Here is a 26271-nt window from a genome sequence, read left to right on the forward strand (position 1 = left end):
ATCCTATCTTTAAAGATATGTAAACTTATTTTATTGTTCCTTACCACAATGAGACTTATGGAAGAGCTCAAACTAAAGCAACAGCATTTTTCTTAGCATGCACAAACAAAATAATCTACCATTTAGTCATCTCATGAAGTTATGATTTCACGTTTAAAAGACTGATCAAAACTGTCTCAAAAATACTGGAAAGTTTCTCTACTTTGATGACATATCTATGCATCTCAGGTAGCATTTTTATATCCATATCCTTTTCTTGAATAAATGTTTTAATACCAGTTCACTTAAACATATGTAAAGATAAATGAGGCAGATTTTAGTGTAGCAAAGTCATCCATAAGATATAACATGCAAAAACAAAACAAAAGCTTGTAAGTTTAAATGTGTTTGTCCCCCCAAAAAACGTGCAGGTACCCTACACTGAAGATGATTTGACTACCTAAGCCTTCTATAAAAGTACAAAGCTAAGTTCTTTCTGATGGCCCACTTTGAAAATAATCTAAAACAGTATAACTTTTTAGAATCATTCTTCTAGTCTTTATTAAGTATAATTTGTGGTAATAATACTTATATCCTAAAATAGAGGCACAGGATTGAGAATTTAAATCTTTTTCTGGGTGCTTAGTCTTTCTTAACGGTAATACTGTTGTCATAATTTGTTGTATCAGCATAAATTAGGTATCTGTAAAATAGCCATTAAATACTAATTCTCAAGTATATTTAATGTACATATAAATCCTATGTTAAAAGTGAAAAGAAATATACAGCATAGTCCTAGGATTTCTAGATTGTTGACCATCAAAAAGTAAACCACCCTCTTTTAAGACTTAACAGAACTTTAAAAAAAATTGCTTCAACATATGAATTTAAGACTTTACTTTATTCAGCAAAATCATTTATTTACACAATGGGGAATGCTGGTTTGATTTCATCAATGAAATAAAAACAAGTTGAACAGAGACAATACTGAACTGTATGTATATGTTGTATCAGAGCTGACCAACTGTATCCTTACCTGTGTCAGGAACATCAAGAGTAACAGTACCACGAGGACACTGGTTAACAATATACCACAAAGGTCCGGCAACACCCTGGGCGCTTCCGATGCAATTACCAACTTTTTCTTTTTTTATAAATATATAAAAAAACAAAAAGTCAGCAAAACCAGCATTATGATGTAGTAAACAGAGTATAACGGTGAAGTCAGTGGGTCAGTAAAAACCTTATCAGACCATCCATAGTTTACAAAGTGATCTGCTCTTCTTCAGATCACTAATACAGAATCCAACAGGTGAAAAAATATCGCTTTGTGGAAGATAACAATGATCTGATAAGGATTTGACTTAATGGACATTAAAGGAGTGGAGGGGAAAAAAAGGAATTGCAGAGCATAGCCCCTATTAGAACAAGCTAACTTTCCAGATTTTCCAAATTAAAAAAAAACAAAACAAACAAAAAAAAAAACCACTTCAACATGAAGCTACCATACAAAGTTTTTCCATTTTTCTTTGTAAAAAGTTCAGAGTTTGCAATTTAATCCTGGGTTTTTAATGAGAAGGACAGTTTTGGCCTGGACTTCCCCTTGCCCAGGATAATTTTTTGTTCTTCTTTTTGTTGACGCTGTCGCTCTTGTTCTAGTTTCATCCTTTCCTCATGAATCTTTCTTTGTTCTTCAACAATTCTCAACTGTTCTTCAGCCTGAAAGGTAAAAGTAAAAAACTAGAATTTCATGTCTTCTATTAGTAATATTCCAGAAATTGGGTGACAAATTCATCAACAGGGGCACACAAAAGTGTATGTTTAAAAAATCTTGCCTAAGATCGCATAGAAAGTATCAGGAAAACATACCTAGGAATTAGAAAAGAACTCCTTATTAATTATTCCAACATTTTCTGATTTTTTTAATGAAAAATATATGAACAAATTGTAGGAAAGCACTTGAACATTTTGAAAATGAAAAGAAGTTTCTACAAATCATGTTGAGATCAGTATACATTTTTGTCCTATTACCTATTTTTATTTTATCTACACCCTCGATGCACCAGATAAACAAACTGTCAAATACGAATCAAGGCATGAATTTTTCAGAGTATGTTATTACCAATTACTATAACTAAATTTATAATTAGAAAGGCATACAAAAATTATAGACAAAAATCCCCAACAGAACTACATTATATTGTCAATATACAACCATGAAATAGTAAGTTTTTTTCTGGAGAGAAAAATGAGACCTTTTGACCTGGCTAACTACAAAACGCCATCTAATTTCAAATAGATATCAATCAAATTCCTGCAATGCCTCTGACTCCTTCACAACTCCTTCAGTCTCAAGCAACCGACTTCCTTCCTGTGCTCTCTACAGAAGACTCCCCCCTGCACCAAGAAAATCAGGTCATTCTCACGAGCTCCGTCAAGTTGCTCCCTCTCCCCAAAGATTTCATGTCCACTCCTGTGATTCTCAACCAGCTGTAGTTTTATTCCTCTCCCAGGGAACATTAGGAAGTGTGTGGTTGGTTGTCACAATGTGTGTGTGTGTGTGTGTGTGTGTGTGTGTGTGTGTGCGCGCATGCCGTGTGCACGCACATGCTGTGTGTCATGTGTGTGTCATGTGTCGTGTGCGTGCGTTATGTGTGCCACGTGTCTCGTGTCGATGTGTGTGCCGTGTTGTGTGCATGTGTCGTGTGTGAGTGCATGTAGTGTGTCGTGTGTGCATGTGCGTGTCATGTGTCTCGTGTGTGTGGCATGTGCACGTGTGTGGCGTGTGTCTCATGTATGTGGTGTGTGTGTGGCGTGTGGCGTGTGTGTGCCGTGTGTGTGGGTGGCCCTCCTTGCACCCAGTGGGCAGAGAACAGGCCACCAGACATCCTACAAGGCACAGGACAGCCCCCCTCCCCAACAACAAAGAATTATCTAACTCCAAAGATGAACAATGCCAAGGTTTAGGAAACCTGCTCTAACTCTTGACTTTTAAATCTCAGCTATCATCACTGAGTTGTCCTTTTTCCCCCCCATCTGACCCTGATCTTAAAATACACACTGCATCCTTCGAATGCCTTATTTCCATTCAAAGTCAAATTTTAAAAATTCACTGCTTACATCTACATTATTCTACTGAAATTGTTTTTTAGATGGTCAAAAACTAACAATAAGTTTAGTGGCCTTTCCCTTTACTCATTCTTCTGTTCACTTGAACTTGTCTTTTAAAAATTTTCTCTCCTCCCATAAATGAAACACTAAGGTTCAAAAGGCTAAGGTCCTCCATGGATAGGTTTTTCTTTTCAGGAATACTAAAAGTCAATGTGACTGAATTATAGGCTTTATGGCAGAAGATGGAAAAGGTAACAAGTTCTAGTATTCAACTTAATAAAACGTTTAAATTTTATCTTGTAGGTAAAAAAAAACAAACCAACTTTTAAATACATAAGTCACACCAGAAAGAGGTTTGTTTTACTTTAAGATGGAGGCCGGTGGGGTGGGGAGCAAGTAAGGAGAAGGATCATGACCCTAAAAGGTGGAAGACAGTGGGCCAAATCCACTGTTACCAAGTACGGTCAGAGGTGAGGAAGACCCAAAACTGAAGGAGTGGGAATTAGGTGGGCAGGCAAGATGGGCAAGTGGATTTTCACAAATTTCGGTATCTTTATATTCTCATAAGGTGGAAACCCAACAGAGAGCTGACGTACCTCTCCCATACCTTTCTCCTAAGCTACATTTCCAGCTGGCTGAGGAACATCCAACTGGGAAACCTCTTCAATACCTTCAAAACTCCACATGTTCAAGATTTAAATTCTTCAAGCCTAACCCTAAAATGAACCAGCCCTTTCTGGCCTCCCTCCTGCCACGCATCTAGTATGGCTTATTTCCTTCCCCTCCTCCCTCTTCCCTCGACACAACCAAACAGCCCTCAGGTTTGTCAATTCCCCCCTTATATCCCTCTCTTCCTTTATATTCTCTCCCCTAGAGCTCTGTCCCTTCCCTCTGCCACCGTGCCAGTTCAGGGCCCCAGATCTCTCGCAGACCTAAAATGGTCTTGTTTCCAGTCTCTGCCCTTCAATCCACCCTACACAATGCTGCTGGCTTCACCTTTCCTGAGCACTGTGCTCTCCTGCCCTCAGCCTTCCAATGATTTCCACTGTGCACAGACATGGCCTAACTTCCTAGATTAGCATACTATTTGTGACTTTCCATATCCTTTCTATCTGCCCTCCACCAGCTCAGCTCATGCCATTCTTTCCTACGACAATCCTACCTGTGTGTCAAAGTCCATTGCAAATCACCATTCTCTTGTTTAGACTTTCAATGATAATTACAAGAGAAATAATCATCTGCTTCTGATCACCATTAGTAAATTCATATGCAAATTCATCCAGTTTTAATAAACCATCCCACATTGGGGTCAGAGCATGGCACATGCAACTGAATCAAGACTTAATAAAGACTCTTAGGGGGCACGCTTGTGCTTTGGAAACTCTTTCCAGGATAAACACCACAGACTCGCTTTTCCGTAAGGTTCTAACTCAGCCCCTAGGAAAGCAGATTAGAAAGAAGCTTGGGGACTAACCGGTTTGAACATCACAACTTCAACCCATTTGAGAAATTTATGAAAACTACTTTGGCACTATCCACCCCAAACTACATTTCGCAGTACTTTTATATCCAGCAATTTAATTCTCTAGATTTTATACTATAAACATACTTGCATACATGCAAAATTGAACAAGTTTATTGCAACGTGGTTTGTAAAAGACTGGAAAAACCCCAATATTCATCAATATGGACTATTAAATATATTATGGAAAATATATTTTAAAAAATACTGTGTGGCTGTTAAATCTTGAATCATGTGATGATATTACCTAATCAAAAAATTAAACAAGATTTAAAAAGTAACTTCCTTCACAGACAGAAAATACTATTTCTACTGCACTGAAATTATCTTTAGATTTGAGTGAAGAGAAAGAAAAGGTTCAGTTTCATTGAAGTCTACAAATACAGGAGACAAAAGCGTGTGTGTGTGTGTGTGTGTGTGTGTGTGTGTGTGTGTGTGTGTGCAGAGGGAGAGCTGTAATTAACCAGGAGTGATAGCTAACAGTGTTATCCCTAGTGCTTAAGCACATAATGCCTATTACAAGTACCTGACAATGGAATGGTTTTAAAAAATGAAACCAAGCAGGTCCTTCCCGTCTTTATGTATAAATATTTGTATTTTGTTCTATTACAGCTTTAAACTAAGCATATTCAATTACACCTTGGCAAAGAAAAAAAAAAAAAGATGATGGATTTTCACTAAACTTATCATGGTAATCATATGTGAAATCTTTATGCCATACAGTGCTGTTATGTCAATTATATCTCAATAAAACTGCAGAAATAACAAAAAGACATTTTCAAATAAAAAGAATGATACAGATACAAGTGTATTTACTTTATGTAAAAAAAACATGTATCCTAAAATGTGGCCTGTAATAAGTTTTCAACAATTCTAATACATCAGGGGAGGACTCCCTATTTGTAAAACTAACACTCATAAGGTTTTTGTAAAACAAAGAAGAATTTTATGACATGCATAGTTGGTCTTTAAGTTTCAGTACTTCAATAATCCTGGGAAAATCTTATTTTTTTGACCCTTACTATATATATATAAAGAATGGCTCTAACAGCAATGACAATAACCATGAAATTATGACAGGGTAATTATGAGATGAAATAAGATAATTATGAGAGAACACACTGTAAAGTGCAATACTTTAAAATGCTGGAAATTATCTTTTAAACCAAACAAAAAATATTTGAGGGCCTAAGTACAGTGACCAGAGAAGGAAAACAATTATTTTAGCTCTAAAGTAAGAAAACTGGGGCTTCCATGGTGGTGCAATGGTTAAGAATCCACCTGCCAATGAAGGGGACATGGGTTTGAGCCCTGGTCCGGGAAGATCCTACATGCCGCGGAGCAACTAAGCCCGTGCGCCACAACTACCGAAGCCCGCACGCCTAGGGCCCGTGCTCCGCAACAAGAGAAGCCACAGCAATGAGAAGCCCATGGACCGCAACAAAGAGTAGCCCCCGCTCGCCGCAACTAGAGAAAGCCCACGCGCAGCAACAAAGACCCAATGCAGCCAAAAATAAATAAATAAATAAAAAATAAAATAAGAAAACTATGTTGAACTGAAAGTTACAAAACTTTTTCAACTGGAAGTTAATGAATATCTTGATAAACTGATAAATCTTGACAATAAAAGTAAATTTTATATATTAAAAAAAAGCAGGCTATGGGCTTCCCTGGTGGCGCAGTGGTTGGGAGTCCGCCTGCCATGCAGGGGACGCGGGTTCGTGCCCTGGTCCGGGAGGATCCCGCGTGCCGCAGAGCGGCTGGGCCCGTGAGCTGTGGCCGCTGAGCCTGTGCTCTGCGGCGGGGGAGGCCGCAGCAGTGAGAGGCCTGCGTACCGCAAAAAAAAAGAAAAGAAAAAACAGGCTAGTTGAGAAAAACCAAACCTGTCTCTCATTTTAATACAGTCGCTTTCAAGTGATGAAAAACTGCCTATCCATCTGTAAGTGTGATATGACTCTACACCTTACTTGCTAGGTATTCTTCTAAAGCCTTGCCTCCCACCTCCCTCTGCAGTTAACTGACTGAAAGGCTGCTTTGTTCCTGATGGTCCCATCTGCTGGCACATATACACTGTTCCTCTCCCCTCGCTTCAAATGTATGCAAAAGAAAACATTATTCCAAGTGGGGGGAGGGTATGCACATTCGTATTGATACAGGTGAACAACACTAAATTCTCCTACAAGATTAACGTGGTGGACATCAGGGAGGCCAAAGAGAAAGGTAACACACCCACCATACTAGAGCCATTACAGTGGGGAAGTCCTTCCCAGCCACTACAGCCAGGACCCTGTTTGGTCTCAAAAAGGCTTTCAACCCTGCACCCCATGCAAAAAGAATGACTGCTGAGATGAAATACACAAGAGCAAAACATACCATTATAGTAGAAGGGTCTACGTAACCCCCTTCCCAGTATCTTTTGTCTTCCCCTCCCACTTTACCTAGAGGTCCTACTGCAAAAATCTAAAGATAGAAATATTTATCAGGAGTGATTACTGGGATGATGGGAAGAACTAAAAAAATCTTACAATTAGGAATCATGCCCCTACTGGGAAATGTGAATTTCTGCATTTTAACCTCCCAAAACATACCTCCTGTTTCACTCTGCCATTCTGCAATTTTGTTTCTTTAATGCACCCTCCCCTCCATAAAAACTATAATGTATGTCCCCTTTTAGATAAACAATGAGTAAAAAAAATTATAAAAAGAAATTTAATGTAATTAGTTTTGACCCTTAGCAAACTATTATGATGTTATTCATGTACAAGGTTTAAAAAAGAAAATAACAAAGAAGGACTGAAAAAAGCAATTCCCTCTTTTCCTCCAGGGGCCATGGCAATTTAGTTATTCTGAGAGTTACCTCCTTAGGATATACACTAACTATCATTACGGGATATCATTAGCTACTCATCTAAAGAGAAATCATACCACCACACTCCTTCTAGCCCCCTTTTACTTAAAGTACAAATAATTGCTTCAAGAAGGAACTGACTGATAGTTGAGCTTGGTTTGAAAAGAAACATTGGGTACAAAACTCACTGCCTTCCAGACCTCTGGAGAGAGTGCTCTGTGTTACTGCCAAAAGAGAAATCTGATACCTTCAGGATTTTACCATTCATGTCCTATAAACATAACAAAAAAACTGCACTCTTCTAGATGTGGTTCTTTTAATATTCTGTAGCCTAAATTCTCTGTTCTTTTACTCAGTTCTTTTGTTTGTCTTATTCAGTATTCATTCCTTTTTGTGAAAGCTCTCCTTCAATGCCTGGTGATCCTTGGCTCTTAGCACGATTACATCAGGTCTTCCCTGGTTCCCACAATAGACTTTTACTTTCCTTCCTTTTTCCTCTTCTCCCTCCCTCTGTACACCCTTATCACTCACCAAGTTCAACTATCCTCGTTACTGTTTCTACTCCCACCTGATCAAGTGCCCATCTTTTTCACTGACCTCAGTGGCTTTCTCGTTTCTAGTCTCCATCCTTCACACCACCCCACACGACGGCAATACATTAATGTCCAGAAAGTTTTTAAAAAATCGTTGCCAAGAATACATGAACATCATTAAATCAACCTTCTGCCTTATCAACTGGGAACAAGCCTCTCAGTGATTTAAAATCCTTACCTAATTTGCCCACTCTTTCAAATTAAAATATTTAATTGACATTTACATTTGATGGCATACCATATTTTCCTATCTCTTAAAATGTATAAATATGTCATTATGAGCCATCCTAAGTACTGTGCTGTTTCAACTTACATAATACACTCACTCTAGCATAAATGCCCCATTCTCTTTCCAACTATGTTAGTTTCCTGTAGCCACTGTAACAAATTACCACAAACTGGATAGCTTAAAACAGCAGAAGTTTATTCTGAAGGCAAGAAGTCCAAAATCAGTATCACTGAAACAAAATCAAGGTGCTGATATTCCAGGGCCACATTCCTTCGGCCAGTACCTTCATATATCTCTGTTCTGACTTCATATCACCTTTTCCTATGTTAGTGAAGTCTGAAAGCCTTTCATCATTAGGTCTTCTCTCCCTTTCAGTCCATGTTGGCAGTGTTTCTGCTGATATAACATCTCAAAAACACTGTAAGTCTCCCATGTATATCAGGCCACTAGACAACAGGCTCTTCCACAGGTCTTTTCTGGATAATCTCATCTAATCCTGGCTTTTGCTAAAATGGCTGAGGTAACCTATGAGTCACAGGCATAAACTCTTCAGCATTAGCAAAAGGATGTCCAATCATACCCTTAGCCTTCTTTCCAGAACAAGTTTTTCTAATAGTGAATCTAATTTTAGCATCTTTTGCAATCTAAATAGGCTAAATATTTCCCCAAACATCAAGTTCTCATTTATTTTACTTCTTGATTCTTTCCTCAATTACTCTCCTCTTGCATTTTACATAAATATTCAGAAGAAACCAGATTGCACTTTACTTGGAAATATCTTCAGCTGTACATGAGCTTCATCGCTTAGATAAGTTCTCCCTTTCACACAACTGTAGGTCACAGTTCAGTTGGGTTTTCTTCCACTATATAACAAGGAATTCCTTCCCTCCAGTTTGCATAACATGCTTTCATTTTCTTTCTAACCCTAACCAGAAGTGCCTTTTTAAAAAAGGGATTTCTTTCTTTATTTTTGGCTGTGTTGGGTCTTAGTAGCAGCACCCGGGCTCCTCTCTAGTTGTGGCACATGGGCTCCAGACTGCAAGGGCTCTGTAGTTGCGGCACGCAGGCTCTCTAGTTGCTGCGAGTGGGCTTAGCTGCCCTGCGACATGTGGATCTTAGTTAGTTACCCGACCAGGGATCAAACACGCGTCCCCTGCATTGCAAGGCGGATTCTTAACCACTGGACCACCCGAGAAGTCCCCAGAAGTGCACTTAAAGCCCATATTCCTACTAACAGTCTAGGCATTTTCTATCATGTACCTCAAAATTCTTCCAGCCTCTACCCACTGTCCAATACCAAAAACACTTGCACATTTTTAGGTAACAAGTTATCACAAACTAGGTAGGCTCAAAACAGCACATGATTAGTCTGAGAGCCGGAAGTCCGACATCAGGATTACTGGGCCCAAATCAAGGTGTCAGCAGGGTGTGCTCCCTCTCAAGGATCTAAAGGGAGTCTGTTCCTTGCTTCTTCCAATTCCTGGTGGCTGCTAAGAGGATTCCTTGTCTTCTGACCACATCACTACAGTCTTCAAGGCCAGTATCTTCAAATCTCTCTCTCTTCTGTCTTTGGCTTCTCCTGTCTGTGTTTTGTGGTAGAATCTCCTTCCATCTCCCTCTTATAAGGATATATGTAAAGGCATTTAGGGCACAGTAATAATCCAGGATAAACTCCCCACCTCAAGATCCTTAACTTATTCACATCTGTGTAGACTCTTTAACTGTCATATAAGGTAACACTCGCAGGTTCTAGGGATTAGAACATGGATATCTTTTTTGGGGGGCAGGAGACATTTTTCTGTCTACTACACGAACATTAAAAAATTCTTTCTTACATCTCCCTAAGAACTCTTTTCAGAGCTCTCTCTTAATTGCAAAGTGAGATCTGGTTTACTTGAAACTTAAGTATGTGGAATACATTTCATATATAGTCAGCTTGTAAACATGGTACTATCTTTTCATCTCTCAAACTGGTGAGATACCACGTGTTACATAGCACAATGAGCACGCTAAATCTCCCTAACTGGCAAGGGAAAAGAGGAAAATTATTTCAATATTAAAGAGAGGAAATATACTATAGACCCAGAATTTCAGGAGACAGTTTGAGGGGTCGTTTTTCCTACTGACATAACCTCCTAGAACATTTCATTCCATGGCAACACCTACCACCTTCACTTAGTCTGTTTCCTGTTCTGAATAAATAAGATTCATACACATTTCAGAATAGTATCTGGGCTTATCCCAGACGCATCACTAAAAACTGTGTGAAGAAGAGGACTTTGAAAAATTTTAAGTACTACTTTTAACACTTTAAAGAAACTTAAAATTCTCCATCGTACTAACAACAGCCTTTCAAATGTTTGATGATAGCTGTGCAATGCCAATACTAACCCAAGAACTAGGAACCAATCTGCCAAAAAGCCAAGTCAAGCTAATCCACTTTTGGATTAGTTTTTGTTTGATTTTATAAATCAAATACGTATGTTCGTTAATATTTTCTTGCCTCCTTATGGACAGATAAAATCAAGTAACTTGATAAACAACTTGGAACTAAAATGAGCAAAAACTACTCTTGGTCTAGACCACTTAACATGTATCATATATGAGAGTCCGTATGGCTTAGCTAATCTGGTTCCTTACTACAGACATTACTGGGAGCAATCTTTGAAGTTTTGTCACGAGGGCTTACTTAAAACTTAGTCTAAGTGTGGCTTAAATTTACTTTCTTTACTACTTATTCTTACCTGATCATAATGGTGATACACATTACTTGTAAAAAAAAAAAAAGTAGAAACTGGAGAAAAGTATAAAATTACTTATAGGCTTACCAATTAGAGATAACTATTCTCAGTACTTTGGCATATTTTTCTATTAAATGTACAAATATACATTTCAAATTAGGAAAATCATACTTCCCCTGTATTATCAGATGCTTTTTGACTACAGAAAAATCCCCTGTATGTATGTGTTATAATTTATCTAAAAACCTGGGCAATTTTCACTATTCAAATAAGGGGAAAACATTTTTGTGTGTGAATTGATTTGTACTGGATTCAGTTTCCATTAGGTAAGTTCTTAGGCGCAGAATTAAAATTTAAGGTTCCTGGTATATACTGATTTATTGTTATTTTCTAAAACGGTCACATCCATTTAAACTCCCAGAATAGTGCACTATATAAAGGGTCTCTTTATACCATATTCTTGCCAACACTTGCTACTAACGGGGAAAAAAAAGTCTTTTCAAATTTGGTATATAGTATTAGAGAAAAAGGAAAAGAGAGGGGGCATTTCTTTGTTTTCCCATTAAGGCTGGGATTTATTTTCAGGAATTTACTACAGCTACTTTTCATTTTACTCGTGTGAAGTTACCTCTTTTACCTCTCGAAGTAGTCCCCCCCACCCCTTTCAGGAAGTTGGTCTCCTTTATTGATTTACAAGAGATCACTGTGTTATTCTTTCATGGTTATAGACAAGAAATCTCCCCCAGGGTACACTCTTTTCCAACCTGTCTAATCTGCTTTCAAAACCTGAACTTCTGACTACACATAAAGTGGGTTTACTACAACTACTACTGCTTATCCCAAGAGATCCCACACATTCTTGCTTTTTTTCTAATTGTACTTCCCTAAAGGTCTTTGCCCTACTTCATTTCCTCACCCTCTTGTCCTCACCCTAAATTCAATTTCTAACTGTCCATCAAGGTCCAGAGCAGTGGTATCTCTTCCAGGAAGGTTCCCAGGGCAATTATGTCAGTTACCTCATGTAACTCATACCACATACCAAATAGTTCCATATCATTAGCTGACTTTTCTTGGAGTTGTCCTTGTCTCCACAATTAATACACTAATGCCTTTAAGAGAACTTAACATCCTGACTACTTTTATCTCCAAATTGCTTTTTATTCATATGTCTATTATTTTAACAAGACTTTCAATACATTCTATGTAGTATTTCCTAGCGTAAATACTAAGAAACGTGTATAAAGATTAAAGAACTGTGCTCAAAATTGAGAGGAAAGGGAAAGGACGATAAAAATGAGAGAAACTGCAATAGTGTGCCTTGCATGTTTATACAGTAACATTTTCTTGTCTCTTCCTACACAAAGGGTACTCTACTTTCCCTGCAAGGACATGGCCACCAACAGAACCAAATAAAAATTAATTCTCTCCAACAGGAACAATAATTTTTTATGCTTCCAACATTACTGAAAACAAGAAGCAAATTAGTTATGTCCAGATTTTTACCAATTTTCCTCAAATTCAAGCTGCTTCTTCCCTAAGATACCCTTTCACTGAAGTTTTATTGATAACATGCAGTCAGAGCAGCGTCACTGCAGTCTAATAATACAAAGTCAAACTCAAGGGTTCTAGAGCAGTGCTACTCTAAGGATGGCCCATGGACCAACGACAGTGCAAACTGTAACTGACCCACAGTAAGATATGCAGAAGCCAAGAATAAGCATTTTAGAAACTTCTATAGCAATTTGACCTCATTTTTCTAATAATTCATCTTAACTGTATTTTGCAAAAGTAGAGGTCTGAGACAAACTGGGATTAAAAGACAAAAACAAAACCTGGGCAACTTTACCACCACTTGAAAAGCACTGCTTTAGAATATGCTTTGCTAATCTCCTATTTTTATGGTTCATTTGGGTAAACAAAGAAGGCTATTAGAGGAACGTAAGGAGGCCAAGCTGTCCCCAGGCATTCAGACAGCTACCCCAGGGTCAGAAGGGATCAAGACCTTGGCAGGGTATACCAAGCTTAGAACCTTTGCTCTAGAAGTCACAATCTGGCCTTTCAGGACATCTGCAAACTGAACTCCCTATACAGTCTCTTACACCACGTTCTAAGAGGAATTCTATCCCACGTACTGGGTAATTTTGCTTCAATGTTTCTAGCACCAACTATACTGTTCATCTCTCCTGCAAATACCCATGGCCTTACAAACAAGACTATATCTACCTTTCAAAGCTCAACCTTCAAAACTAAAATTAAGATGCACACTTCCCCTCTTACTTTCTCTCGCACTTGCACTGAGATTTTCTCCTTATGTGGAATCACTAAAAGAAAAAAGCGTTATCACATATGTATTAATCAGCAATGTATTGATACATCTTATTATGACTTCTCACCCACCTCATATTCATGGTGCTTCTTCCACCTAAGCAGATTTTAAGGTCTTTTCATTGGTAAAGCACAAGTAGGTCTTCCCCTTTCCTTGTGGCTTTCACAGTAACCAGGACAGTGATATTAAGAATCCCTTGTGTCATGTTCAGTAAGTTGTTTAGGGTATTTCTAGTTTGGCTCTTATCTGGGGCAGATTATCTTTTAAAAGATCATACTCTAGAACCAACTGCTGGTGGTTTTAACTTTCACATTCTTATTCACTATAAAACAATTATTTACAGTCCTCCTTCACCAACCCCCCAGTGGGATTCACTGTTAATTACTTAGATCCTCCCAGATCTTTTTCTGTGCCTTTATAAACACAGTCACAGAATTTGTTTTTTCTGAATCGCTTAACTGGAGCTTCCATCTTGCCTTCCTCCCCCAGTCAAGAGTATGACTTAGCAGCAAATGTCTTCCTATGGCTGCATTATTCTCAACACATTTCTAACTAGACAAAACTTGTCTAAAACCAAGAGTCCCTCTAGGGTCATGTCTTCATTCCTGGGCAGTAAATACCACTAATCCTCATTCATTCTAAGTAAATTTCCCTCTATCTCTGATTTATATTCTTACTTTGAAGTAGAATTCCTATATGCCATCTTCATAAGGAAAAGAAAATTTTCCCTTATAATGTCTGACTATCCTTCTTCATTTTTTGATTTATTTATATCCATAGTCCTTTAATTCTAGCTTTCTTTTACATCATACTGAGAATGCTTCAAAATATATTCATACTCTTAATTGGGAAAACCCTGCTACACCAAAAATTGTACCTATTTTTACATTCTATTTTAAATGTTAGCATATGCTACAAACAAACAAATAGAAGTACTAAAATACAGAATGGGAAAGAAAAATAGAAGTGATATGTATTCATTTTTCTATTTAAAAAATTTGCTTCAATATTCTTATACTGACTTCTTTATTAAAATGTAAAAATTGTATCTCCTTTTACACCTGTATCTCATATTGTAATTCTTTAAGTCTCTGTATTCCTTGTTAGATTATAAACATGAAATATGAAAAAAATTTATTAATCTGGTATACTTAGTATCAAATATATACTCTCTACTTATTCTGTCTAGTAATTGGTAACAAAGCAACTAATGCCAAGTGAAATGCTGCGTATTAGTAGACTTAATTAAGAACTTAACCTTCAAGTTTTTGTTTTTGTCTTTTTAGGAAGAAGAAATTAGGGATGGGGACAGTACAATTTCCCCTAGGAAAGCTGTTTTAAACCACTGTGAATTTTGGAACTTTCTCCAGATTAATCAGAATTTCTGGCTTGCCCCAAACAGATTCCTCTAGAAGACAGTAGCTAAAATCTACTCAACTATTCCTACTGTTCCCTCAAATCCCTTAAAATAGTCCCGAGAACTCTAAAATGTTTTTCATGAATGCTTCATACATACCAGTTTGGCTTGTGCTTCTGCAATTTTTCGGTTATTCTCTTCTAGTATTCGCTCTAGCTCCTCACGTTTTGCACGTTCTTCCTCCTAAAGGGGAGGACATGTTAAGATGTTAGAAAAATAAATTTTTTTTATTGATAAAATATTCACTAATCTTCCTCTGAATTATTTCGATCTGACTAAACAGGGTAGCTTTATAGCTACCTTCTGTCTGACAAATGATAAACTGTGCAGCCACTAAAATTTGTTTCTAGTACTAAATTTAAATCATCCCTCCCAGTCCAAACAGCAACCAACTAAACCCTCCCTAATGACAGTTTCCTGGCAATTATTACTAATACTTTAATATCACACAAATCAACAAGGACAACTACAAAACTGGATAGTATTTACCAAATTAAAAAAATAATATATAAAATATAAATAAAGTGAATATTTGTCTCACCAATTATGTATACCTACGTATTCTTTACCTATACTCCTTTAATCAGCATTAAAAGTTGAATATTTACTGTCTTGTCCAGTGTCCTGCAGAGTGTGCTCCTCGGCTGCCATACGCGCCAGCTTCCTCTTTAAAATGATTTGTACTGTTAGCTTGGCAATACCTGCATCAGCAGCTCAACCATTTATAAAGAAACAACATACAAGGAAGGCTGAGCTGAGGAATGCAGATGTTTATGGTAAGAAGGAACAAAAAATGTAATTCATCATTCCTAAGGCAAACAATTAATAAGAAAAATACATTTACTGTTAGTGAAAAATACAAATGGTAATCCATACTTCATGGAACTAAGGGCTTCTTCCATGGGGAGAATGGACTTAACATTCAGATGTTGACAATTTCTAAAGGCAGCTTATCTTGTCATCTACAATCTGAACTGAAATTCAGGAATCCAGGGGGTGCATGGTCAGGAAATAAAATTCTGTAATTTATTTTTTCTTGGAGAACTTCATGAGATTTTATAATGCAAGCTATATGAAGATTGCTTGATGGTTTGGGCAGTGTTGAGATCACAGCATACATATTCAAATGATTTTAATATTTGGAAAGACTGTCAGAGGGTTGTGTCCGTGTAAAAAAAAATTGTTAATATGAAACAAAAAGCAAATGAAGAGAAAAAAATCTTCCTATGATTAATAACTCGCTACAAGACAGCACCATTACTCCAAAAGTATCTTCATTATTAAAGGCACTAACAAAAATTTCATATACTCAATGGCACAGAGTTTGGGATATCCACCAAATATAGACATGTATATCTAGACAGCACAAGGGAAAATGCATTTGAAAAACTAAGCTTACTGGGAAACAAGAGATTTAATAAGATGTCAACTTGTCCACAATAATGCCAAGATTAAAAATGACAATGAGTCACATATTTTGAGTCAAACATTGAAGTTCAAGAAAATATAACCACGGGATTTCCTATGGCACACACCAATGGAATTCACAGTCACTATGCAAACTATGTTGAGGGACACTCAGTGCTGTAAGGTAATTTGCCTTGAGCGTTCCAGTGACTTTCAACAAGTTTTAGGATCCTGGAGTAATCAGTGCAAATAAGCCATAAAGCTTCAGTAGCAAATTACTGTCTCACAGAAAGACATTTTCAACTTCTGCTCCAGCTGCTGATAAAACAAATCATGTGTTTAGCTTGACTCCAGACAAGGACAACCTGTTCCTTCATAACTCTCTAGAGAAAAAAAGGAGTTGTTAGTAGATACTAAAAAAGTGGACGAATAATCTGGACATTTTTCCTAAAAAGATCTTTGAAACACATTAGGAAAATGGAGGGCCTTATGATCAGAATGCTAGAATTAGTCCGTTGTGTTGAGGCAGGATTTGGGGTAGGGGGTGAGGGATAAAAGAAGGAAAAAAAGAAGAGCAAGAAAACCTACTTATCAAAAGCAGGTGCTATCACTCAATGTTAGGCCCTGCTCTTTTTAATCTGACTGAAGGCAAAAAGCCTCTCACAGTCTAGGCAATAAGAGAGATAAACAGAAAAGAAGAACACGTAACCACAGGTGGATTTTTATCCTTTTCCCTTTACCACTCCCTGTCTCCCCCCACCCTCCCAAAAAGAGAATGTAAGTCCTGCAGCCATGGCAAAAGTTTCAAACACTTCTCAAATATGTAAGCCAGCTCCATTAAATCAAAAAGTATCCTTGGATAGTTTTATGAAAATAGCTTTTAAATATCAGTCAGCACATGTGAATAGGCTAAAAAATTAACTTTCGCAGCAATGTTAAGTTTAGATGAGAAAGGAATTGGTCTGCATTCCATCTCTTTCTGAACTGCGCAGGAGGCACACCCGACACTGAAAGTTTTGCCATGGACTGTCTCTACTTTCCAAACGACCGAGCGTTACCTCTCTGGCTTTTTGCGCTGCAAGCTCAGCTTGTCTCTGTCGCTCGAGTTCTTCGAGCAACTGCTTTTCCATGATGCGCTTGGCCTCCTCGACCCTTCGGAGCACTTCTCGCTCAATCTCGTCCTTCCGTTTCTCCAATTCTTCCTCCACCCTTTTTGCCACCAATTCTTCCACTCTTCGTGCCGTTTCTTCCTCGATGAGTTTTTCTTCTATTTCCTGCTGCCGACTAGCAAACAAAGTGGGGAAAGGACTTAGATAATGTAAGAAATAAACCTAAGAACTGAAATAGAACTAGTTGTGAGTCTGTAAAACACTGAGTCTGCTTACATATTTCTAAGATTTTACAACTCATTTTCATGTAACATTCAAGGAAATGATAGATACCAAAAGATTAAGTGATACAGAAATTCAAATAAATATAAAATCATGGTTTTTTGTCACTTTCTAAAGTAAATACAAAAAGACTAGTGTACACAAACAGCTTATTAATGCAGTAGTTTTAGGAACTGTAGAGTGAATCTGAAACAGGAAATCTACTTTCGTTACCAGCTTCATAAGGAAAAGACAAGCTATTAAATATATGATTTGCTCCTCTGTCAATCCATTCAGTCTAAGGGTTGAGCTACAGACAAGTCAGGAGAAACTATTATGTAGCAAGCAGTTCAGACCAGCTAAATTCATTCTCCCCTCCCCCACCCCAAGCAAGATCAGAATAAAGGCAGACGCAAAGAGATTCAGACTGCTAAAGCAACATACTGTGGTTTTTAGCAAAAATACAGGCAAACTTATTCAGGTTCTAAACTTTTGCCCTTTACTGCACCTTTTCTTTTGTTAACTGACTTTCAATTCAAAGCTCTTCTAGATATGGGAAAGTGGATGAAATATATTAGTATCACTTCTAAAAAGTTCAATGAAGCATGATATCGTTTAATTATTTTAACCCCATTTAGGTATTATAAATGAACTTATTCACTCAAAATGAAATTCTGTGCTGAAGATATTGACATTTATCATGGCACTATGGTGGAAACCTTGCACATTTTATACCAATGATCTCCAATATGATAGCCACTAGGCAGATGTGTCTGGTTTGAATTGAAGATTAGTAAGAAGAAAAGATATATAAGATCTCATGTATTTTTATTTGATTACATGTTAAAATGACAGTATTTTGAGGCAGACTGGGAATATATTAAAATTAATTTCACTAGTTCCTTTTTAATGTGGCTCACACTGTATTTCTCTTGAACGGCATTACTTGAGACAATAATTTGTGCTGGAATGAATGCAGAGACTCTGAAAGTCTACCTAAATCCTAAGAGGTCAATCTATTAATGCTGCATATTTCTCACAATCCACAAAATTAAACAAAATCTGTAACCCTTCCATCTTTTGATGACTCATACATATGTACGAGTCATTCAATTTATCTGTTTAGTAAAGGCTTTACAGTTTCTAAGTGACCTTTAAATACCCAATCCACTTCAACCCAACTCTACTTTGGGGGGTGATTCAATTCCCACTGAAGTGCTTTCATTCTCAACTCCTGTTATTTACTCACAGTGTTACCATACTGACACCAATGTATCTAATATTCTGATTCATATCTGTTTCTGCATTTATAACCCCTACATACTTCTGTCAGGGAGATAGCAACTACTTGAGAAGTCATAATTTCTGTTAGGTTCTAGATATCTGCAATAACCATTCTTGTTTCTTAAATATCTCCTCCCCAACACTAAATTATTGGTGATTTTCACTGGGGGAAAACCCCCCCCACAAAAGCCTAACATGTACTCTCTATCTATACTCCTTTTCCTTTTTTAACTTTGAATGAAATATAGTATTAGGGTAGTTTCAATAAGCCTTTAGCTATAGCAGCTTAGTAAAAGAGAAGAGATATCCACCCCAACGCTAGAATGGCCAGGAATACCTAAAAGCCATCAGGCAGCTATTTCAATGGAAATTAAACTACATTCCAAACATAAAAATATTGTTTCTCTACTTCATCCAAAGAGAAAGACAGAAATATGAAATGAAACAAGCAAGCTAACAACTGCTGAACCTGGATGACAGCTGTATGAGGATTAATACCCTATTTTGCTGAATTGGAAAGCTTTCATGACACGAAGTTTCAGAAGCGTACACACCCCGCCCCACGCTTTCTTCTGTTAGTTGGTTCTTATAAAATTAGTAAATGTAGCGACGTCTACAAAGAAACCTCATTTTAAAATTTCAAAAATGGTACAACTCTTAAAGCAGAACACTGTAAACCAAGTTCCAGTTAAAACTTTCCACACAAAGTAAAAGATGAGGGAAAAGAATTGGATAAGGCTTTGGGTTTGTTTATCAGTAGAAAAGCTGCCTAATTAACTCAGGAATTTGGTAAAGGTGGAAGAGACCTGACACATGCTCAGGGTTTCTGTCAGGCAAACAGTCCCTAGAGGACAGCAATATGGCACAATGGCCAGTGGGACCACACCTCCACAGATCTGGTCAGCAAGGAGAAAAGAGCTCAAACCAATCCAGTTCCTTACAGCAGGAGCCAGATCAGCATGCTGTCAGCTCCCTGTGTCTCTGCTCCCACTGATGGACACCAAACCAGAGAGGCCAGGTGACAGGCCGTACAGGGTGACAAGCAATGTAGGCAACAGGTGGCTGCTGCTAAGGAGTCCGTTCTAAGTACAGCTCAGCAGTTTTCCAGCCTAAAGGGGAGGGCAAGCGGAAACTCCCAAGCTCAACTGAAACCCAGAGGATGAGAAATGGCCTAGTGGAGTTTCTTACAAGGCTGCTCATCCCCCTTTGTTCCTGAAGGCACCACGGCACACCCCCAGGACTGTAATTAAGCCTTGCTGCTGCGCCCTACACAAGGAGACAGGCAAGGTCAGGGCACCAGAGCAGAGCTGTTCCCCTACAAGCATGATCAAGGATATAATTTTTGCTGTCGCTGTTATTTTCAGTAAGGTTAAAATGGCTACTTCAGCACTCAGAAAAAAATTTAAATCAATTTTTGGATCCAGTGCTGAAAAAGTTAAGAGCCGGATATTGCTTTAATCCCCTTCCCCCCACACACTTGGATCCAGAAAACCAAGGGCACACGAACAAGAGAATTAAGCACTTGAGAGATACGACAAGTCTGTATTGAACAACCTACTATGCACTAGATGCTGTGCTAGAAACCTGAACCCCACTAATACCTACTAATAGAGCCTATACCTCTGCGACTCTGTTCTACAGCTAAATATAAGTATTAACATACATGATAAGTAAAAATTCTCCACATGTCTCAGCAATCTCTGTATTCCTGTCTTTTTCTTCATTTGTCTTGTCTTTTCCCACAAAAGCACAAACATATAAGGTACAGAATTGAATGAAACTTAGTACAACATAGCCTTCCTCTACCAGTTAGCCGAAGGAGGGTGGGAGGGATAGGTGGCTCTTAAAATTTTAAAAAGTTCATTCTTATTGATGACAAACTTATTATCATAATCAATGATAAGGCAGCAACTGGGCTAACTTTCCTAAGAAGCCCTGAAACTTTCTCAGAAAAGAAAAAAAACCCAACAACCCATTTTTGCCATTAGTATCTTAGGAAAGATCCTTCACCTAAAATGACTGCCTAGCCATTCCTTAAAACTGTTGCCATAGGAGTTGTCACTCTCTTGATATTCTTTTCTCTCTCTAATCTTTTCCTCAGGCTCCTCTGCTGAATCCATCCCCTTGCTAAGAATCTGTGAGGGCTTCTCTGATGGTGCAGTGGTTGGGAGTCCGCCTGCCAATGCAGGGAACACGGGTTTGAGCCCTGTTCCGGGAAGATCCCACATGCCGCGGAGCAACTCAGCCCGTGTGCCACAACTACTGAGCCCACGTGCCACAACTACTGAAGCCCGCATGCCTGGAGCCCGTGCTCCGCAACGGGAGAGTCCACTGCAATGAGAAGCCTGCGTGCCACAAGGAAGAGTGGCCCCTGCTCGTCGCAACTAGAGAAAGCCCACGTGCAGCAGCGAAGACCCAACGCAACCAAACAAACAATCTGACGCTGATGAAAGGGTTGAATGAAAACCTTGAAGTTTTTCAATAGATAAGAGTAGGTCCTCATTTTCTCCATGCTCTCATAACACTAATCACAATCAACTTTAAAATGGCAACTATTAAAACAAACAGCAAGGGCCCATCGTTAAATGCGAGTGTGACTTTGTACAGAGCATTGGTTAATATTATTTTTAAGTCTTTAAAATGTACAAACTCAACCCTAGTAGTGTCCTTCTAGGAACTGCTTCATAATATTAGCAAACAGCATTTACTCAGTACTGAATAGACACCAACTAACTACACTGCCAAAAGCTTTATACTCCACAGCATAATGTGCATCTCTGATGGCTCCTGAGGCTAAACAGGTGACTGAGAGGTGACCCTCAACCTAGGCAACTCCAAAGATAACGATCTTAAACATGCTACTACCCTGCACTGTTTCTCCACGACAAACATTAAAGGCAAAGGTATGCACAAAAATTTAGCTACCAAAATAATTACCTAAAAAATTGATAAAATTCTTACCAACATCAGCTTGATCTTATGCCCTAATGTTTTGTCTCAAAGCCCTAACCTCCCTGAGGTACGTAGTTCCAATATAGCGAATTTGCTCTCACAATGAGCATTCTTCTAAGAATCACTCATACAGATCCCAGTTCACTTTAGACACTCGGATTTAGGAGGCTCTCGATATGCCATGCAATTGAACATCAAGTATATGCGAACCTAGATACCACAGGCTACAGTAAGTTACTATGCCATTAATATTATCCTGATCTGCTGCAAGTCATTTTCAGCCACTCATTTTTTCCAACAGTTATCACAACAGGCATAAAGCGTCTCAAAATAATACATAGGAAAAATGATAAGGGTGCAGAGGAGGAAAGAGAGAGCAACACTGAATGACTGGGACATAAGGAGAAGGAAATCTTTTGAACTGAATTTTCAACCACAGGAATGAACTTTTCAACAGTGAGGAAAAAAAATTTTTTTAATTTTAAGGTCTGCCTTTTACTGCATCAAGATCGTAACTTGTAAGATCACTTCTTAAAATCACCAGGTTCAATCTGCCTACATGTAAAAAAATTACATTAAATAACATTATTTACTGAGTCTCATTACATACATGTCAAGTATCACCTAAGTACTTTTAATCTTCACAATAAGCGAGACAGGTATCTCCATTTTACAGATAAGAAATCAAGCTCACAGGCAGGTAGTTTATTCAAGGCCTCAGAATTGTAAACGGCAAAACATCTGGTTTCCAACCTTAAGGAGACTTTCTAATCGGTTAAGCCCAAGAGATTTTAATTTTGCTGTCTCTCTCCATCTCACACTGGACCTCTAGAAGGTACACTTGACAGTGCGTGTTCTTCTGTTACGTTCTCTGCTGTCTACTACACCACACACTTGTCTCCCTTTGTCCAACTGTACATCCAGACATTCCCTAAGGTTCTTTCAGTCCCATGAATCAACTGCTCTTCTCCCTCCACTCTCTGCCTGGGCCATTCTATCTACTCTCAAGGTTTCCCCCAGGCTTCAGTCTCCCGTGTCAACCTTGGATGAACTCACTATGTCCAAAATCGAGTGCCTACATTGGAAGTGCCAAGTGCAGGTTTCTGACATTTTAACTAGTGATTGACCCACAGCAGTCACTTAAACATTTGGTGGCTGAGATGCAATAGCCACAATATAAACATGAGAGCCAAAACAATGCTTTATTTCCCCTATGTTTCACATCCAATTTTGTTTGCCCTAAATGCTTCTTAAATCTGCCCCTCTCTTCCATTCCAACAACTGCTCCCTCACTACTCCTATGTGGACTTACTGTAACTTTCTATCCTACACAGCAGTACATGCTCCATTGAAAACCAAACCTACAATCCCACGCCATTTGCCTGCTTAAAACCCTTCTGGTTTCTATGATGAAATCCAAGCTCCTTAATATGGCAAGACCCTTCTCATGATTCCCTGCCTCTATCTACCTCTCCAGCCACTCCATGACTTGAATACTTACAGAAATGCATGTGCCAGTCAATATTCACCTCTTTACTCCACCTAAGACCATACTGCACCCCTCCCTTTATTCTGGCAGGGGTGGAGGGGGCTCCCTCCCTTGGTCCACAAGTATCCTCCTATGCTTAGCCTGACAGAATCCTATTTTTACCTGCCACTCACTCCTGAGGAGCACTAAGGTGTTTACCCATCCAGGATGCTTCCTTTTTACAGTCACATCACTATCACTGAATTTACCACACTGTATTATTATCTACCTACCTGTCTTCAAGCTAGATGGAGACCTTGGAGGGGTCAATCATCTTCAGAGTAACAGCTCCTAGCATAGTGTCTGGCACTTATTAAGATGCTCCATAAGTATCAGGTGAATGAACTAACCAACAGGATTTGTAAATAAACAACTACTTCTGCCCATTCCCACGACTGCAAAACCTAGATCTTTCAATCGTCTCCTCTGTATTATTAGGCATTAGAGCGTACTAAGTAGTGCCTACTGCACGACACGCAGGGATTCAGTGAACAGGTGGCTGCTAGCTCTGCCCCCTCCTCCCTTCATAAATGCTAACGGCCATGTGCTTCCTCTATCAACTTGGGACAATATAACTGCTCTATTTTCTCACTTCATCCCTGGATTTCTTCTCTGCTATTCGTGTGTAGCTTGCTAAATGCTTCTATCTATTCCTTGGATACCAAGTTTCCTTTCACTCTTCCCCGTAAGTTTCGGCTCTCTAATGAATGGCAAATCATTACTGTTTGGAGGTATCCTTTGTTTTCACATGGAAATACTATCTCAGAATTATCTTAGCTAATTTTTTAAAATGTTCATCTGTTGACAGTTATTTGAGAGCTACATCTTCACAGTTAAGGATCTTGTTCCAGACCAAAAGAACGGGATTCTATATAATCACGGTTTCTTGTGACACAATTATTCGTACTCGGTGTTCATACTTCCCACCGATAGTTCTAAGTAAAGGAAAAATGCAAGCGTTGTGCATGTTTTAAAGAAACGCAGTGAAAGAGATCTCCAGGTACTGCTTCCTCCAGTAATAATAGTTAGTTTTCCAGTCCCCTACCTCTTAATGATTTCCTTTCAGAAACAAGCTTTGCTGGAACATAACACAAACTACACTGCAGAGACTGAAAACGCCTACACGGTTCAGCACTCATAAATCTGTCTCAGGAAAATTCTATATTCAGTAACTCTCCTGCCTTATGAGCACTTTCTAAACATGCACTGAAGAACTGAGGAAGATGGCTGGTTAAACAGGGAGAGTTAGCAAATCTCTCTACCTTTCAACGTGGCTTTGGGAAAGAATACCCAGCGCATCAGAGTACCAGGGTCTTGAACCAAAACACAACTCTACACTTTAAAACCAAAATTTCATTCGTTTGGAATCATTTGCACCTACTCTTAGACCAAAAGGTACTTGAGAGGTGACTCTTCTGCATATGATCAATGCAAAAGTAAAAGCGAATATTCTATCTTCTGAACAGCACGTATACACCAAAAAGGGAAACGAGTTACAGTCTTGCACCGAAGTGTGCTACGGAGACCTACAGCCCATAACTAGTAAAGAGTGAAAAGACGGAGCAGGCTTCGATTGGTTACACAGGTGAACTCAAGCGTCAAGATTCATTTACCTCACTGCACACCTAAGCTGCGCGCATTCTGTTTTTACACCTCAGAAAACAAAAAGAGCAGGCCCAAGACAGGAAAAGCGACCGCGACGTCTCTACCAGCAGGAGTACACTAAAGTATAAGGACTTATATTGGGTGCGTGTACGTTTCAACCACCTGAAGCGGTTCACCTCCGAGAATCCCTGTCCCGCGTTTAGGGTGCAAGGCAAGAACGCTCTTCTGCAGGGGCCCCCCAACGTCCTCCGTCCACTTTCCGGGGCCAGCCTGCTCCAACCCCACACGGAACTCCACCCTCTACTTCCGGGACGCTCCTCCTCCTCTCGCGCCAAAATGCTTGCCCTGCTCCAAGCCCTTCCAGCTCCATCTCCACTACTGCCCTTCCCAGCCAACTCGTGGGTCTGTCCTGCCCCAGGCTTTCCATAGGCCAGGGTTGCAGCCGCTCGGGGCCGGTCCCTGCGACCCCGCTAACCTCCTTCACTCGCCCCAGGGCCAATCAGCTCCCCCTCCCCGCCACCCCGCACCCGCCGCCTCCCCGGCTCCCGGCCCCTCCCCCCGCGGGCACTCACATTTTTCGTTGCCGCTCGAACTCTGCTTTCTTCTCCTCCTCCTCTCGCTTCTGCTTCTCGTCCAGGCTGCTGCGCTTGCTCACCGTGCGCCCGAAGATGTCGATGCGATCGGGCGGGGACGAGGCGCGCTCCCGGTCCCGCTCGCGCCGGGACACGGCCGTGTTGGTGGAGCGCGAGCGGGACCGCGACTCCCGCCGCCGGTTCCGTTTACTTTCCCGGGACTTGGAGCGCTTTCGCACGCGCTCCTTGTCCCGAGACCGCGACCGGGACCGGCTCCGCTTCTTGTTGTGTTTGCTGCTCTTGGTGTGTTTGGAGCGGGACGAGCTCCGGCTCCGAGACCGGCCCATCCTTCCGGGCGACGCTGGGACTAACCGCTGGCTTCGGGCCCCGCACGTGCCCGGCTGTCCTCGCCTCCGCTTCCGGAAGCGGGCTGGCAATCTTGTCGAGGCTGGGGGAAGGAGAGCTATCAGCGAGCTGACTTTCTGCCTCCCCCTGAGGCCGACGGCCGCCACGAAGGCCGCCGCCAACGACAAGGCCGCAACGCCAGGAATTGCTAAGATGGCAGCCGCGGCTGCACCGGCCGCCCCTCCCACAAGGCCCCGCGCGCAACGCGCCGTCACGCGAGCCCCGCCCCCTGACGCTCCCTGCGGAAGGCGTGGCGAGCGCTTCCGAACGCGCTCGGCTTTTTCCGCCAGCCTCAAGCCGGCTTGCCGCGCGGGCGCGGGAGGCCTTCGCCTCCTCACCAGAGCAGTTTTGCTTTCTGGTAAGATGCTGACACCGTAAGCAT

The 26271-nt window shown here is 39.9% G+C and overlaps 1 protein-coding gene across 2 annotated transcripts; it reads right to left on the reverse strand.

Annotated features, from left to right (window-relative positions):
• Nucleotides 1-861: 861 nt before the first annotated feature.
• ARGLU1 (arginine and glutamate rich 1) lies at nt 862-26056 on the reverse strand. 2 transcript variants are annotated; one of them, XM_059995809.1, is made up of 4 exons: nt 25485-26045; nt 17232-17457; nt 14866-14949; nt 862-1698 (listed from the first exon to the last, which is right to left on the reverse strand). In XM_059995809.1, the coding sequence occupies exons 1-4, from the start codon at nt 25829-25831 to the stop codon at nt 1534-1536; spliced, it is 822 nt and encodes a 273-aa protein (XP_059851792.1). In that variant the 5' UTR covers nt 25832-26045; the 3' UTR covers nt 862-1533. The 2 variants fall into 2 exon arrangements, 1 of the variants encoding a protein (XP_059851792.1); XR_009516787.1 differs by having other exon boundaries at nt 1635-1698; nt 14866-15432; nt 25485-26056.
• Between the last annotated feature and the right edge of the window lie 215 nt (nt 26057-26271).

The sequence above is a fragment of the Delphinus delphis genome, chromosome 18 (genome assembly GCF_949987515.2).
Source record: "Delphinus delphis chromosome 18, mDelDel1.2, whole genome shotgun sequence".
NCBI classification, from domain to species: domain Eukaryota; kingdom Metazoa; phylum Chordata; class Mammalia; order Artiodactyla; family Delphinidae; genus Delphinus; species Delphinus delphis.